Source organism: Mauremys reevesii, linkage group 3 (assembly GCF_016161935.1).
Source record: "Mauremys reevesii isolate NIE-2019 linkage group 3, ASM1616193v1, whole genome shotgun sequence".
Classification (NCBI taxonomy): Eukaryota; Metazoa; Chordata; order Testudines; family Geoemydidae; genus Mauremys; species Mauremys reevesii.
The window spans coordinates 161772050-161790423 of NC_052625.1; the positions used below are offsets into that span (position 1 = coordinate 161772050).

General features: G+C 43.8%; 1 protein-coding gene across 8 annotated transcripts in view; it reads right to left on the reverse strand.

The window, feature by feature from the left end:
* The window catches only part of PRIM2 (DNA primase subunit 2), a 282728-nt gene that overhangs the window by 31595 nt on the left and 232759 nt on the right, over window positions 1-18374 (reverse strand). For 6 of the 8 annotated variants that reach the window (XM_039531670.1, XM_039531667.1, XM_039531665.1 and 3 more), the window contains 2 exons: window positions 12514-12640; window positions 10776-10858 (listed from right to left, as the gene is read on the reverse strand). The exons of 1 other annotated variant lie outside the window; for it this stretch is intronic. In XM_039531670.1, coding sequence (XP_039387604.1) covers window positions 10776-10858; window positions 12514-12640 — 210 coding nt within the window. The remainder of the gene's footprint in view (window positions 1-10775; window positions 10859-12513; window positions 12641-18374) is intronic. One more of the 8 variants, XM_039531671.1, reaches the window with a different exon arrangement.

Consider the following 18374-nt stretch of genomic DNA (forward strand, 5'->3'; position numbering starts at 1 on the left):
CTCTGTTAGGACTTTATTGTGACCTTTGGTTACTTACTGATATAGTGCATGTGCCATTCTGTTGATGTTTGATATTTACTTTGTATTTTACAGTGACCACCATGAATTTCTGACAGTTCCATTTCTATAGAACATATACATAAATATCATACTGACTTCTCTATCTGCTTTAAACTGTTTCCTCAAAATGCTCAGCAGTAGTCTATGAAATCATTCTTTCAGTTTTGGCACAGTTGATGCCCCATTAATACTCCTCAATTATTGTTTCTGGTAGGAAACAATATTTGGTCTCATGGTTTTCAGTATCACACATGTTGGCACTATTTTAGGTGATATTATTTTTTAATTGTGGTAATGCAATAGCTTCCTCAGAACTTGCCATCACCAGAACAGTTAAAATCCACTGCCAACAAGCAAGGTTGCTTATATTTAAGATAACATTTATACAAGTAAAAATAAGGCTTTAAAAAGGGCAATAATAATCCCCAGAGCATCTGCTCCATCAGAGTCTCTTCAAATATATCCACACAGAGGTTCCCCTACAAACAACCTTCCCTTAACTTTTCCCGTTTCTTTTATAGGCCCCTGAGGCATAAACCTCAATTTTTAAGAGTGCTAGTGAAGAACACAGTAAATATCTAATAGACAAGCAAGTACACATCTGAATGAAAAGAAGGTGTCAACATGTGAATATATTTGTTGCAGTAACCCCTGGATAGATTGTTAAATTAAGGTAGTCATTTTCTAATTTTAAACTTTCAAATAAAATAATTTATATGTTAGTGGTTTTTTTCAGTTTCAGAAGTCCACTGCTGAAAGTCTACTGTGTGAACAAACTTAGCTCTGCCATTTCTGTGTCTGAGCGCTTAACTTTGTAACCTTCCAGTTTTTTAACATACTATTTTTAATTTAATATGTTTTTATACTTGTAAATTCGAAATATCTGAAATTAGATGTTTTCCAAACTCTATTTTCAGCTATTTCTGGGAAACACATTTTCTATTAATTCGCTGGCCGTTCCTGAGTTGACAGCTGTTCAGATTTAAATGACAGTAGATTCCCCAGTCTCCAAAGCAAAACTCTTAGATTTCTTCAGAGTTTCCCTCCCTTCTACAGTTTGGGAGGGAATATAAGGAAATTTCTCAGGCACAATCTAGATTAATATCACAGGCACAAGGAAATACTATATATATCTTCCTAGCTATTTTTAACATTTGGAATTTCTTTTGAATTTAATATGAATATAATTTTTAGTTTGGAAATGTTTTACTTTATAAATTGTCTACATGTATAAAATGTATCAATTTATGATAAGATTGTGGAATATTCTATTTATATGTTTTATTTCAAGTGATTTCTTGATTCTCTTTTCCCTGAATTCTCCTTTTGTAGTGTTCATTCATCTCCAATACTTTTTCCATACATGCTTTTCTCCCTTCTCTGTTCCTCCTTTAGGATTACAACTAATAAAATAAAGGACAGTTACCTGTTCTGTAACTGGCATTCTTCAAGATGTGTTGCTCAGGTGTATTCCACAGTAGGTGTGCAAGCTCACCACATGCACCGGTGCCGGAAGATTTTCCCTTAGCAGTACCAATAGTGGAGGAGCCCCGCTGCGACCCCTGGAGTGGCGCCTCTATATCGCGCTATAAGGGAAGCCGCGCACTCCCCCCACCCTCAGTTCCTTCATGCTAGACAACTCCGACAGAGGGGAAGGAGGACGGGATGTGGAATACACCTGAGCAACACATCTCGAAGAACACCAGTTACGGAACAGGTAACTGTCCTTTCTTCTTCGAGTGATTGCTCATGTGTATTCCACAGTAGGTGACTCCAAGCTATACCTGATGGAGGCGGGTAGGAGTTTAAGGGTTACCGGGGCGGAGCACCGCCCTACCAAACCCGGCGTCATCCTGCGTTTGGGAGACGATCGCATAGTGCGATGAGAAGGTATGGACAGAGGCCTGAATAGGGACGTGAGCCACGTAGGCAGTGGATGAGGCCTGAGCTCTTGTCGAATGAGCCTTCATTATAGGAGGTGGGGGAACCCCTGCCAGGTCATAACAAGTGCGTATGCACGAGGTTATCCACCGGTCGCCCCCTCATGCGCTCGGCATAAGCAATGAAAAGCTGAGGGGATTTACGGAACGGCCTGGTTTGGTCTAAGTAAAAGGCCAGTGCTTTACCATAAGGGAATGCCCGATCTAGCCCTTTGAGGAACCAGGAGGTCATGTGGTGTGAAAACACCGAGTGGCCTTGCACCGGGAGGTGGAAAGTCGAAATGGCCGCCAGGTGCATCCTGACCGAGGAGGGAGTCAGCCCTTGGGTCCAAAGGGACAGGAGGTAATCAAGGATGAGCTGGATAGATGCGGAGGAGGGGGAAGAACCCCTCTCCCTCGCCCACCTGGAGAACCGATACCATTTGGCCAGGTAGGTTCGAAGTGTGGACAGTTTTCTGCTCTCGAGCAGGACTTGTCTAACATCCTCCAAACACCTCCCCTCCTCCTCATTCAGCCACGGAGCAGCCATGCTGTCAAGTGGAGCACGGCCAGGTTGGGATGGAGGAGACATCCGCCCTCCTGGGAGAGGAGGTCCGGTCGGAGCAGCAGCCTGCAACCACTAAAAGCCGCAGGAGGGTCCCGTACCAACGTTGACAGGCCCAATCTGGGGCTATGAGGATAATCTGAACCCCGTCTGCCTTTACCTTCTGTAGGACCCTGCCTATCGGGGGAAGGGCGGGAAGGCGTAGAACAGGCGTAGGCGATTCTGGACGGTGGCGAATAGATCTACCTGGGGAGTGCCCCACTGTAGGAAGAGCTGCCTGGCCACCTCCCTGTTTAGAGACCACTTGTGTTGTTGGGAGAAGAACCTGCTTAGGTGATCTGCGAGCGTATTGCGCCTGCCGGGCAGGTGAAAAGCCCTCAGAAGGATGTTGTTGGCTATACAGAACTCCCACAGGAGCTGGGCTTCCTGGCACAAGGCCATGGAACGCGTACCCCCTTGCCTGTTGATATAATACATCGCAGTCGTATTGTCCGTGAGGACCCTGACCACCTTCCCCCCTAGGTGCTGGCTGAAGGCTACGCATGCCAGGCGTACCGCCCTGAGCTCCCTGACATTTATGTGCTGATGCAATTCCGAAGGCAACCATCTGCCCTGGGTTTTGAAGCGCCCCACTTGGGCTCCCCATCCCAAGTCCAAGGTGTATGACACCAGATCTAGTGAGGGAGGGGGTTCCCGGAAGGGGATACCTTGAAGCATGTTGCTCGGGAGGGACCACCATTGCAGGTCAGCTACTACATTGGGTGGCAATGTGACAACCTTGTCCAGGTCGTCCCTGGCCTAGGAATACTGAGAGGCCAGTCAGAGTTGGAGGGGCCTCATCCTGAGCCTGGCATGTCGCACCACGGAGGTGCATGCTGCCATATGGCCTAGGATTTGAAGGCACACTCGTGTTGTCATCACCGGAAAGGCCGTGAGCGAGGTGATGAGACCTTTGAGTGTCTCAATCCTGTCCCGGGGGAGGGAGGCCGTGGCTTCCAGGGAGTCTAACAGCGCCCCATGAAGTGTATGTGCTGAACCGGGACTAACGTGGACTTTTCTTGTTCACCACTAGGCCTAGACTCGTGCAGGTATCTAGCAGGAATTCCATCTGCGCTTGCACCTGGGACCGTGACTTGCCATTGAGCAGTCAGTCATCCAGATAGGGGAAGATCTGCAGCCCATTCCTCCTGAGGTGGACTGCCACCACCGCCATGCATTTGGTAAAAACCCTGGGGGCCGTGGAAAGGCCAAAGGGAAGGACTGTAAACTGGTAATGGTCTGTCCCTACCAGGAAGCGGAGGAAGCGCCTGTGACCCTTGAAAATGTGGATATGGAAGTACACATCCTGGAGATTCAGGGATGCGAACCAATCCCCCGGGTCCAGGGACGGAATAATAGAGGCCAAGGACACCATACGGAATTTGCAGCGAATCAGAAACTGGTTGAGATTCTGTAGGTCGAGGATGGGCCTGAGAGCACCTTTCGCCTTTGGGATCGGGAAATACCGGGAGTAAAACCCTTTGCCCTGCAATTCCTGAGGTACCCTCTCCACCGCGCCTAGGTCGAGGAGGCGCGTCACCTCCTGATTTAGGAGGAGGGCATGTTCCGGGTCCCCAGGAATACCCCGGGGCGTAGGATGAGGTGGGGTTGCATCAAACTGCAGCCTGTACTCCTCCTGAGATGGTACTGAGGACCCACTGGTCCGACGTTATACGGGACCAATGTACTCTGAAGGCAGATAAATGGTTGCCAAAAACCAACTTTATTAACTGGGGGGTTTCCCTGGCAACAGGCCAGGTGGCCACTTGCAAAGAGTAAAAAACGCCTCTTTCCTTGCCTCTTGCCCTTCGAGGGTCCAGGGCGTGGGGCCGAACGGGACTGGCGCTGTGACCTGCGCCTCTGGTCCCTAGGCCTTTTCGGCGGGGGCTCGTATCTGCCTCTTACGGGGGGAGCCGAGGGCTGCGGCCTGGGTTTGTCCTTGGCTGGCGGAACATACAAGCCGAGAGTATGCAGGGTGGTGCAGGAGTCTTTCATCCCGTGCAGATACGTATCTGTTTGGTCCACAAATAATGCTTTGCCGTCAAACGGCAAGTCTTGCATCAGGGACTGGGATTCCAGACAGCCCCGACAGTGAAAGCCACAACGCCCGTCGCATAGGGATAGCTGAGGCCATCGAATGTGCTGTGTCAGCTGCATCCGAGGCTGCCCGGAGCGCTGCTTTCGCCGCTGCCGCACCCTCATCCACTAGAGCCCGGAATTCTTTCCTGTCCTTCTCTGGGAGGGATAGCTCGAATTTAGGCAGAGACCCCCACAAGTTAAAGTCATACTTGCTCAGGAGTGCCTGATGGTTTGCCACCCTGAGCTGGAAACTCACAGAGGAATAAACCTTTTTTCCAAAAGTATTCAGCCTCCTCGCATCCTTGTCCTTGGGGGTGGGCACGGGCTGGCCGTGTCTTTCATGGAGGTTAACCGATTCCACCACCAGTGAGTTCGGGGCAGGGTGAGTGTAGAGATACTCATGCCCCCTTGTTGGCACAAAGTATTTCCTCTCTGCCTTCTTAGAAATGGGCGGCAGAGAGGCCGGGATTTGCCATAGAGCGAACAAAATATTGGCTACCCCTTGGTGAAGCGGTAGAGCCACGCGGCCCTGTGCCGAGGAGGACAGGACATTAAACAAATTGTCCGCCGGTTCCTCCATCTCCTCCGCCTGGAGCTGGAGGTTGGTGGCTACACGCCGGAGAAACTCCTGATGAGCTTTGAAGTCCTCCTGAGAAGGAGGAGGCGGCGCTACTATGGACTCGTCCGGTGCCGACGAGACAACCGGTATCATGCCTAGGGCATCAGGCAGTGCCGGTAGGTTGCACTCCATGTCCGGGTCTGGGTGTGGTGCCGGTGATTCGGCACCCGATGACTGGTCTCGGTGCTGAGGCGGAGACGCCGAGGGCACTTGGGATGCCCCAGGCACGGAGCAGGGCCCTGGCGGTGCAGGTGCCTGGGGCCACGGTGCCCACTGGCACCACTGTCCTTGCCATGGTGCCCCTTGCCACTGCGCTGGCTGAGACCCAACCAGGGTTATATGTTCCTGAGGGACGGTGCGGCCTGGGGAAGGGCGGCTGGGAGCTGAGGCTGACGTGACCAAGGATCACACGGTGCCGTAGGAGCGACTCGATCTGTGCCATCCATGTCTGGTCTGACCCCGGGATTTAGACCTCGATGACGATGAGACAGATGTCGGAGGTGCTCTCCCTGGACTCCTGTCGGCGACTGCAGCTACAATGCATTGGTGCCGGTGACTGTCGGGATGCACTCCTAGCATGGCGCGTGCCATGGTAAGATCAGTGGTGCTGATGGCATCGCGACCTGCTATCACTGCAGCTGGACGAGGAGCGTCGACACTTTCTGTCCCGGCGCCTGCGGCCCCTGTGAGCCGAGGAAGACTCCGGCGACTCGCTCCGAGGTGACCCCGACAATGAAGTGGAAACGTGACGCAGGCTACGGGAAGGCCCCGTGGATTGAGCAGGGACCTCAACCTGCGACCTGGCTGGTGAGGGATCGTGGGTGCCCAGCGGCGGCTTTCCTCAGGACCGGGGCCCCAACTCGGGTGGCACGCTCGGTACCAGCATGACGAGGATGTCGCGCACTGCCTGAGCTGCCTCCGGTGTCGGCGGAATCCTCATCATTGAGGAGGCACACGCTGACGGGACTGGACTACTCCGCTCCACGTGAGTTGGAGGTCTGGGTCTGAGGGGGATCGCGGGCTGCCCAACTCAGGTCCGGCCTCACCCCTGTCCTTGTCCCGGCACCACTGGGTCGTGCCTTGCTTCTTGGCGGGGGAGCGGTGCCAACTGGTGGATGGGGTCTCGCTCTGTACCGAGGACGCAGTGCCTGGCGCCGGGTCGGGTCGGCGCACCGGTGCCGGAGCCAGAGCCAACTCCATAAGCAGAGTCCAGAGTCGAATCTCAGGCTCGCACTTAGTCCGGGGTTTGAAGGACTTACAAATTTTACAGAGCTCACTTATATGAGTCTCACCCAGACAGCGAAGACACTCAGAGTGTGGATCGCTTCTGGACATGGAATTGCAACAGGAGTCGCATGACTTGAAGCCTGGGGCTTGGGGCATGCCCCGAGCCAGGCTACTAACTGGAGAAACTAGTAACAGTCGAAGATCGTACTACTAAGGAAGACACTACAGCAAAGCTGGAGTATAAGTTCCGACTACCTTCACTGGCGGCAAGAAGGAACTGGGGGTGGGGGGAGTGCGCAGCGATATAGAGGCGCCACTCCAGGGGTCGCAGTGGGGCTCCCCCACTACGGGTACTGCTAAGGGAAAAACTTCTGGCACCGGTGCACATGGCAAGCACGCACACCTACTGTGGAATACACATGAGCAATCACTCGAAGAAGAAACAATAGTCTCACTTGGGCAGTTAAAAAGACTTCCAAATCAAAGAAGGCTCATTCCTGTACCAATAGCAAAAACCTATATTTTAATCCTGCCTTCAGTATTATGGTACTTCATTATAGCAGGCAGGTTCCTAAATCAACAGACTCTCTCAGCAGTACTCTATCTTTGTTATACAATATTTGTAAATTTAGAATACGGATTACATCTTATAAGAAAAAAGAATTTAAATGATGTAAATGTTTATCTTAAAATGTTTTAAACTGGATATAAATATTTCCAAATGTGCTTTTTAGGGTTCTATATGGTATACAATCTTTTTATTTTCTTATTATCCCTCATGCTGTTCAACTAGATTAGATTTGTTCTACATTATTTTCATATAGTCATATATTTTCTCAGAACTCTTTTTCTTTGTCATCTCTTTCCCCTTCCATGTTGTCCATCCCTATCCCCCGCGTCCCGTCCTCCCCTGCCCCCGACACCCAATATGATTTCAGCCAACTTCACTTTAAATACTGCTCTACTCTACCTCACTCACCATGGTGCTAGTTATATTAATAGTGATTGCAAACAATATATGCTAGGAAAGGCCTGAAGATTGAGCAGGGGAAACTACATTACAGAGCTATGGCCAGGCCAGGGCCCCAGCTGCGGGCGGGGCTAGGGCCAGGGCCAGAGTCCTGGCCTGGAGCCAGGGCTGCAGGGGGGGTGGGGCCAGAGCAGAGCTGGCCACAGAGTGGAGCTGGGTGGCACTCCCTCCCCACTCCCCTGTAGGGGCTAGCCTGGGCCCCACTGAGCCCCCTGAATGTTCCTCTGTGTACCCCTAGGGTAGCACACCCCACGGTTTGGAGACCACTGTTTTATAAGAATACAGAAATACATTTATTTTAATATACAGTAACTCCTCACTTAAAGTCGTCCCCATTAAAGTTGTTTCATTGTTACGTTGCTGATCAGTTACGGAACATGCTCGTTTAAAGTTGTGCAATGCTCCCTTCTAACGTCATTTGGCAGCCGCCTGCTTTGTCCACTGCTTGCAGGAAGAGCAGCCTGTTGCAGCTAGCTGGTGGGGGCTTGGAACCAGGGTGGACCAGCAGCCCTCTATATTTGAGGTTTGAGCCTATGGAAACATACTCCCATGCATATGTCTATTTCTGCACACAGCTTGGAAAGTGTACCTTACAGGTATATTTTCAAAGCTGTAGAGGGGGACTTGTTTGAACAACTTTGATACGTTTTGTGAATTGTGCAGCTAAATCCCTGGTCACAACTCTGAAAGTTTACCCCAAATGTTTTTAATTTCATTTTTACATTTACATCAATCATTTTACCTTCTCTGCTTTTGTCAGAAATCAATGTTTCCTATTGCTATTCTTTCCAACCGAAAATATTTTTTTCTAGTTGAAATTTCAGACTAGTAAATAATATTGTTTCTTTGGACTGCAGCCTCCATTCGCACCCCTGAACTCCAGCAATGGGTAGGAACCACCTACCCACTTGGTTTACAGAGGGTTTTGGTTTTTTTAATAATTTAACTAGTTCAATATGGGTGGTGCTTTTTTTACGTAATTAGTTAAACCGTAGTTCGGATGCAGTTATATCAGTATAAATATGTCTTATACCAGTATAGCCTATTCCTGGAAATTTACTTTTAAAAGAAAAATATTAAAAATATAATAAAAACAGTATAACTGCATCCATGCTAGGGACTTGTAACACTTTAAATATACTAGTTTCAAATAAATATAGTTAAAGTGGTACAAAAACTGTGTAGACTCACCTTGAGAATAATACAACTAGATTGCATTAATGTAAAGAACTACAGTGAAAAGAAAACATGGGCATTTTAGGCTCAAATTTATTTTAATAACTATTTTTGTGTGAGAATTGCTCCTGTAGAATGGGAGCAACCAGCCTTCTGATATATATATATATTTTTTAATATAAGGCAGATGGCATGACCCAGTGAATAGGTCACTGGACATAGATTAAGGAGAAATTATTTTTATTTTTGGGTCTGTCACTATTCTGCCATGTGAATATGAGCAAGTGACTTCACCTGTCTTCAATCTCAGTTTCCCTAATTATAAAATGGGAATAAGAATACTTACCTTTGCTCAGAAAGCACTATGAGATCTACAGATGAAAAAGGCAAATTATCGTTACTATTAAGAAAATAGTACTTTCAAGGGAGTTGGTGATAATGGCTTCAGAGATGCTACCTCAGTGAAGCCAATTCCTACTTTAGGAAACAAATATAACTTACCTGAGCTAAGGAACTATGACGAATATAAAGAAACTACTCCCTCATCCAAGTACATAGGATCATAATCTCAGATCAACCAGATGAATTGGTGTTGGTCCTGCTTTGAGTAGGGGATTGGACTAGATTACCTCCTGAGGTCTCTTCCACCCCTAATATTCTATGATATCAACATATAGTAAAGGTTCACTAAGTGGCTGTTTCCCAATGTCTCTAATGATCAATTGTGGGAAAAATCTCAACCGGCACCAAGGTCTGAAGCACATAAAAAGAGAAGAAACTCAATGAAGGTATCACTGATAGCTGACATTGCTTAAGACAAATAAATAATGTGTTATTTACTGGCCTGAGGCCAGAAAGACATCTGGCTATTGATTTGCAACTTGTAGAGCGAGGTCTTTCATTAGGGGACTTTACTTTTATCTGGATTAATAAAAATAAAAACAAAACAAAATAAAGTCCTGTGCGAGGGGACCACCAGTTTGGGGCCTTCCAGAACTGGCTAAGGATATGTATGCCTACACATAAATACTATAGACTATTGCTATTTAATCTGTACACTGACTGTTTCTGCAGCAGGCATCCAAGAAAGACATTTCAATGGGGCTTTCAAATTTTCCTCTAACTAGTTCAACTATCTGTGTATGCCAGATTCCTTATCTTTCACATTATGAGGGAAGAAAAAAATATTTTCTGTTGATTATAGCCTTAAAATAGGTTTTGGCCATCTAAAGTACATTTTTTTAAAACTTCTCTGATGAACTTTCTCAGCTGAGCTCTGTGATCTATTTGGCTTCATACAGCAAGGGACTTGGTTGTCCTTTTACACAACCAACTCCTCAACCAGCCCAACAGTGCAAGAAACCACCTCCCCAATGTCAAAACATTCTTATTCCTTCAACATCTCTTAGTTACATGAGGTTTTCAGCAATATTTTATTAATGCTCCCTTTTAAGAAGGTACTGAAATCTTTGTAAGATTTTGCAAAACAGTATAACGTACTTGTATTGATTAAGGTAGTTCAGTACAATGAGTCAAATATTAAAACAAATATATGTGGAACTAATGGATTATTAGAATTTTATATTACATAGCACAGTGACTAATGCACATCACAATTTCCATTGACTACGCAGCACTGTAACTTTCACACTTTCAGACAAGATTAAAAAACAATTCCCAAAAAAAGAATAATGCTGCCATTAACTGCCAACTTCATTAAGAATCTTTAATAATAATTTGCAGTAAAATAAATTTAAAAGAGAACAGTGCTAAATCCCTTATTGTCTCCACTGCAATATAAAAAATTACTAACGTAAATTTATGAGCCAATAAGTTGAAAAAAAAAAAAGTATGACTCCATTTAGCTGCAGGGTGAAAACATTATCAGTAAAAGTAATAATGCAGAAAAGCCACGACTCTGACTCAGTTCTTTTACAAGAAGAGAGATTTCACCTACACTCTGACAAGTTGTACATAGCATTTCCACATGGATATTAAATGAAACTGAAAGACGGTGCCCGAATCCTCATTACTGAGGAGTCCAAACAGAATACACCTTACCTGCGTTATCCCAGTGGGAGGAATCTTGTATGACTGCAGCTTCTGCTTCAGTAGCTCAGGATCACTGTGGCGGAATGGGCACCCTGACGGGGAATAAAAATCAAGCACACAAACAAGGCTATTTACCCAAGAGTTAGCACAATAATACACTCGGGAGACTGACTAAGCTGTTCTTAATTGTCTAACAGCTTATTAATAAAGAAGTTAATTGCCCATGTGTGCAATTGTTATACTCTTTTTAAAAAAGATTACTTCACTGTATGGTTATCAGGGCATTACAGGCTCAAGAGTTACATAATGCACTACAACATAAGCAGGCCAAGATTCACATTCATTGAGTGGAAAACAGTTTTAATTAGGTTCCTTATTAACAGACACAAACAGTCACAAAACAGCTATCACACTGTTACATTTAAAATAATCTCAAATACAAAAAGTAACATTAGGCTGTGATGAACACACACAACAGATAGGAAAACTAACGTAGAAGGGGACTTGATCCTTAAAAGGGACAATAGTATTTATTCCATAGTGAAAATATCTTCAAGAATCCCATCACTGAAAACTAACAAAAGCAATTCTTGTTGCACACAAAGTCAAATGAGTGACTTATTACTAGTAAATACAGGTTGTGTGTAAAGCATCTAAGGGTGTGTCTACACTACAGCAGGGAACTAGCTTTACAGCTTGGGTAGACAGACTTATGCTAGTGGGGATCGTGCTAGTGCACTAAAATAGTTGTGTGGACATTGCAGCACTGGGAGAGACTCGGGCTAGCCACTCAAACTCAGACCCAGGGGATAGGGTAGGCTAGCGCTTGGGTGGCTAGCCCAAGCCTCTGCCACTGCAGCAACATATCCACAGTGTTATTTTAGCACGCCAGCAGGAGCCCCACTAACACAATCTGTCTAACCAGGCTGAGAGGCTCACTTCCATCTGCAGTGTAGACATATTCTAAGAGACCGAAGAGCACAAGTCGTATTGAATTAATGGCTTTAATTCCTTAGGAACTTTTGAAAGTGTCTCCCGTAATGCAGTGCACTGCGCGCACGCACACACACATAGGATGTCAAACAGCAGCTCAGTTGGATGAATAGTCCAAGACACCACTTATCTGCCATAGTCTTTTTCAAAATAAGTTAGGATCAAGGGTGGATAAAAGTCTACTCTAGGAACAGAAGGTCCCCCAGAAAATTTCATGCAGGGAGAAGAGTAACATTTATGAAACAATGAAAAGGAGAGTTTTATATATCATTCTATACCCAGGACTGGGTTAGATTTAGATAAATATGTAAAGTCGAGATGTTAAATTTCTTAATTAATCTTAGTTCATTAAACAGACTGACCATGAGATTCAAAGATGAACACTATTGCTGAAGTATTAGCCTATTAAAAACTAAATGGATGCAATATTACTGGAGTATGTTAGTCAACTTGGAAGTAGAGCTGTAAGAAACTTCAGTGCCTGTCTTCTAAGACACTTACAAAGCAAATTGGAAAGTGGGAAAAAGATTAGTGAAGAGCTTAGTAGAGAGCATATTGAACTACAGCTGAATGAATTTCTCTTGCCTGACCTAATAAGTCAAATCACCAGAAGAGTAAGAGCACTAGCTTGTCAGCAATGATTGGCATAAACTACTAACTACTAACTCCTGCCAGTAATACAACCATCCAATCAGTTCTCTTCCAGAGCTTCTGGGTTCCATGCACTGTGAACATGTCAGTTACAAATACTCACCATGATAATCCCCTTGACTTGGTGGATTGGACAGGATAATCTTCATGCAGCTGAATGGTGTATAATCTGTCCTCTTGCCTTCTTTTCCATAGTTATGGCGGATGCTGTAGGCATACCCTTTGTCAAACTGAATGGTAAAAATATTTAAAAGCAGATTATTTGCATGTGAACTGCATGTTGTATCAGTGATTCCAGCTACTCTACAGGACGAAATATTGGACTATGAAAATATAGCTGCCAAAACCATTCAAATGGAAAGAGAGAGAGAGATTAAACTGCATCATGATCTTAAAAAGTAAAGATTTTATTTAAATTGGAGTAATGGTATTTCACAAAGATGAAGACTTCAAACCTTTGAACACTCCGATAGATGGCTGCATAGCTGGTCCATGGGCCTCTGAGGCGACGGCTACACTGCAATTAAGTACCCACAGCTGGCCTATGTCAGCTAACTTGGGCTCGGGCTGTAAAATTGTGGTACAGATGTTTGGGCTTGGGCTGGTGCCCAGATTCTGGGACTCTACCCACTTGGAGGGTTCCAGAGCTCAGGTTCCAGCCCAAGCTCAAACATCTACACTGCAATTTTACAGCCCTGCAGCCTCAGCCCAAGTCAGCTGACCCAGGCCAGCCGTGGGTGTTTAATCGCTGTGTAGACATACCCTGAGTAAGACCATGCAGCTTTAATCACTGCCTTGTTAAAGGCTGCGAGGCTCTAGCACTTGGAACTTTGATCAGTCCAGCTGTTTGAAGTCTCTGAGTAGTTAAACACTCAGCGGTGGTGAGCGGAGGTAAGCAGGGAAGACTTGGTATAGAAGTCATTTAGTGGGTGAACTCAAGATCTGCAAACAGAGGCAGCTAGGAGAGGAGTTTCGGAGAGAGTTAGAGGGAGAGTATGAAAGGGTTTCATTCCAGATTCAGCACTACATGTGATATCAAGATGTCCAGCAGATGTGCCATATTCTCTTTCCTGCCTGAAGACAGAAGAGATTTGCTACGCATGAAGTGCAAATTGGTGGCCGTGTTAGAAGAAAATATTCTTGAATTGAAGAGGTAAAGTGAGATGTTACTAAGAATCAGAAAAGCTGAGGAGTTCCTAGACAATTAGATTCTGGAAACACCAGTACCTTGATTCAAGGAAGCATGGAGCAGGCCACAAAGGAATTGGAGAGGGAGAAAGTCAGAGAGAAGGCCTGGCAGTTTGTAACCACTAGAGACAAGATGTCATGCATTCTACATGGTTGGAGATAGAGGAGGATAAGCAGATTGTAGCCACCAGAAAGAAGAGAAACAGAAGGAATTCCACAAAGCTGGAAATTTCAAATCGATACCAAATCCTCAATATGGAAGCTACGGAAGACATGTCTAAAGATTCAGCAGGCCCAAGGGAATGGTGAGATGTATGGGACACATGTGGATGGCACCTTGGCCCAAACTGTAAACAAACAAAAACAGAAGAAAGATGATCCTTATGGGAGATTCAATACTCAGAACATCCAAAGAACATTTCTACAAGGAACAGATAGACAATAAGAGACCATGCTACCTTTCTGGAGCCAAGACACAAGATATCACTCTAAAACAAGACAGGCTTCTGAAGTCTATGGGCCAGGATCATCCACTGGTGATGGTTCATATCAGCACTAATGACACTTCATTGTGGGATATCTCACAGATAATAGATGACTTCAGGGAACTCAGAAGCATGCTGAAGAAGAAGAATGCCCAAGCAATCCATTCTGAGATCCTTCTTGTCCCATGAGCAAAAGAAGGCAGAAGATTCTGGAAGGGAATCATTGGTTAGATAAGTTGTGTAGAATGGAGGGTTTTGGTTTTGTGGAATATCAGTCCACCTTCCATGAGGAGAGGAGGCTATATCATTTGGATGGCCTCCACCTCAGTAGGAGGACTAATCTCCTTAGGAACAGGCTGCCTAGAGTAGTCAGGAGGAGGTTAAACTAATAACAAAAGGGAAGGTAAAAAGAGGGAAGATGTGAGCACTCAGCACAAAAATCGAGATGTTGAGAACAAAATTAATCAAGAAACCAACGGATATAAAGAAAAGAAATTCCTGGATTGCCTATACACTAATGCTAGTAACATGGATAACAAACAAGATGGACTGGAATTGCTCATTGCAAAAATTTGATCTAGCTGGTATTACTGAAACCTGGTATGTTAAAATAAATGATTACAGCCTATTTAGGAAGGATCAAGAGGACAAAAGGAGAGAGGAAGTGGCATTACCTGTTTCCTAGACACTGATAATGCAGAAGTTAATGACCTTGAATGCTTATGGATCAATGTCCTAACAGATAAAGCATAAGAATAGGGTATTCATTGATGTCTGCTACAGCCCACCAAATCACACTAGAGAACAGGATGACTGGTTTCTTACACATCAATATATAATGCGTAGGGAAAAAACCCTGCATATCAATTTGAGTGGCATATGCTGGAAGCCTCAGGCTTCCATTATTAAAACATCCTTGGAATTTCTAAACATTATAGATGAGAATTTCCTAACTCAAAAAGTCTTGCAGCCAACATGGGTGAATTCTATATTAGACTTTGTCCTAACAGCTAAAGAGGAAGTGATCACGGAAATAAAAGTTAACGGTAGCGTAGGTACAAGTCTTCATGACATGATCACGTTTACAATGTGCAAGCAGAATAAAGTCCAAACCAGTAACATACATGCTTGGTGCTTTAATTGGGCCAATTTCACAAAGCTGAAAACAATTATGAGTCAAATCAACTGGAAGGAAGAATTTAATCAGAAAAATGTGAATGACAAGAATTCCTCACTAGATGTCCCAAAAAAAAGACAAAAATCACACAATTAAGGAAGAATGCTCTGCTAGTTTAAAAGCCAATCTGGTTTCGAGGGGAAGTGAAGGCTTCTGTAAAAATAAAAATAGAAAAACTAATATATAGCAAATGGAAGAAAGGTGAGGCTGATGGTAATGAATACTAATCAGAAGTTAGGAATTGTAGAAAATTAATAAGAGAAACCAAGAGACACAAGGAAAAATCTATGGCCAGCAGAGTTAAGGACAATGAGAAGGAAGTTTTTAAATACATTAGGAACAAAAAGAATGCTGACATAGAATTGGTCCAATTGCTAGATAGATATGGTAGAATTGTAACAACAAAGCAGAAAAGGCAGAAGTGTTCTATAAATATATCTGTTCTGTATCTAGGGAAAAGCAAACAATGTGATCTCGTCAAATGGTGATGAGAACATTATTTCCATTCCACTATCATCTTTGGAATATGTTAAACAGAAGCTACTAAAGTTAGACATTTTTAAAATCAGCAGGTCCAGATAATTTGCATCCAAGAGTTTTAAAAGAGCTGGATCATTAATTTGATTTTCAATAAATTGTGGCGCACTGGAGGAATTCCAGAAGACAGGGGAAAAGCTAAAGTTGTGCTAATTTTTAAAAATGGGTCAATGGAATGAGCTGGGTAATTATAGGCTTGTCAGCCTGACGTGAATCCCAGACATGATAATGGAGCAGCAGATAAGAGACTCGATTAATAAAGAACTAAAGGAGGGTAATGTAATTAATGCCAGTCAACATAGGGTGATGGAAAATAGATCTGGTCAAACTAACGTGAAATCTGTTTTTGATGAGATTGCAAGTTTGTTTGATAAACGTGATAGTGTTGATACTTAGACTTATGTAAGGCATTTGACTTGGTACCACATGACATTTTGATTAAAAAACTAGAATGATATACAATTAATGTGGCACACATTAAATGGATTAAAAACTGGATAAATGAAAAATCCCAAAAGAAGAGTGTAAAGAGGGAATCATCACTGAATGGATGTTTCCAGTAAAGTCCCCCATGGACTGGTTCTTGGTCTACACTATGTAACATCCTTATCTTGACCTGGAAGAAATCATAAAATCATCACTGATAAAGTTTGCAGATGACACAAAATTGGAGGAGTGGTAAGGAAGGTTATTGATTCAGAGCATTCACGATCGCTTGGCAAGCTGGATGCAAGCAAACAATATGCATTAGAGTATGGCTAAATGTAAATGTGTACGCCTGGAAACAAAGAATGTAGCAAGACTTACTGGATGGGGGACTCTATTCTGGGAAGCAGACTCTGAAAAAAGTTTTGGAAGTTGTGGTGAATAATTAGCTGACCATGACTTCCCAGTGCAACATCCTGGCCAAAAGAGCTAATGTGAACCTGGGATGCATGAACAGAGGAATCTCAAATGTATTTGGCACTGGTGAGACCACAGGTGGAATACTGTGTCCAGTTCTGGTGTCTACAATTCCAGAAAGATGTTGATAAATCAGAGACGGTTCAGAGAAGAGCCATGAGAATGGTTAAAGGATTAGAAAAAATGCCTTATAGTGATAGACTCAAGGAACTCAATCAATGTAAGCTTAACAAAGAGAAGGTTAAGGGATAACTTGATTACAGTCTACAGGTACCTAAATGGGGAATAAATATTTAATTATGGGCTCTTCAATATTGCAGACAAAGGTATAATGTGATCCAATGACTGGAAGTTGAAGTTACACATATTCAGATCGGAAACAAGGCATAATATTTTATTGGTGATAATAATTAATCATTAGTAATTTTCTAAAAGATCTCTCTAGACATTATTTTGGGGAAATTCTACATGGTACAAAGGAGGTCAGACTAGATGGTCCGTTAGATCTTTGGAATCTATGGGAATGGAGCAGATAGGGTCATTTGAATCATTAGTTTTCATACATTCTACAACAGTGGCCCATAGTGAAATATTTAAAGAAAGATTATTCTCATCAGGATTACACAAAGTAGCTCACACATTCCTTAACAACAGTGCACTATTATTTCAGAGAATTTAAGGTAAAGAAGCTTGGTAAAATATATTGAATGCCAACATATCAGAGTACCATTTTCCTGAGGTCTGCAGTTTTTGACATTTAACTTGTTAGTCAGGGTGAGCACTTTACTTTCAAGTTCACAAACTTGGTTGCTCTCCCAAGAGATATAGCTTTTACTCATGCTCCTATTTTTTTTTCTTGTAGCTGACTTCTCTAAAGTTTATGTTGATGTTCTAAACTGAGGAGCTGAATTTTAGCAAATTCTGCCTGAGTATCAATACACAGAACATAATGTTTCAGTTCATTGGGAGAGTGACTAAAGAATAATAATGGAAGATACATATATGAAAAGTAACTTAGAAAAAGTAACTGCAATATAGCCTTTTGTCTATACTGTAGATCACATAAATGTGCAAACTACAGATATTGCTGTGCTGTAACATAAACAGCAGTACTTAAGAACAAGTTCAAATTTTAATTTTAGAGACAGCAGTACATTTCACATGGGAAATGAAAAACTTTTCAATTCTTCCCCTAGTGGAAACTAGCACCATGTAAAAGAACAGCTGTACTCTCGTTAAAGTTTAAAGTGTTGTAATTAACTCTATATAAAACTTTGTCTCTGGATTAGGTTTAATTAGCAATTGCATCGATTTCTGTCTGCTTGTCACAAACCACTGAAAAGGCTTTTGTGGCAGTTATTTTTTGTTGTTGTTCCTTTCTACATAAGAACGGCCATACTGGGTCAGACCAATGGTCCATCTAGCTCAGTATCCTCTCTTCCTACAGTGGCCAATGCCAGGTGCCCCAGAAGGAATGAACAGAACAGGTAATCATCAAGTGATTCATCCCCTGTCGCTCATTCCCAGCTTCTGGCAAACAGAGGCTAGGGACACCATCCCTACCCATCCTGATGGCTAATAGCACTTGATAGACCTATCCTCCATTAATTTATCTAGTTCTTTTCTGAACCCTGTTACAGTCTTGGTTTTCAAAACATCCTCTGGCAAGGAGTT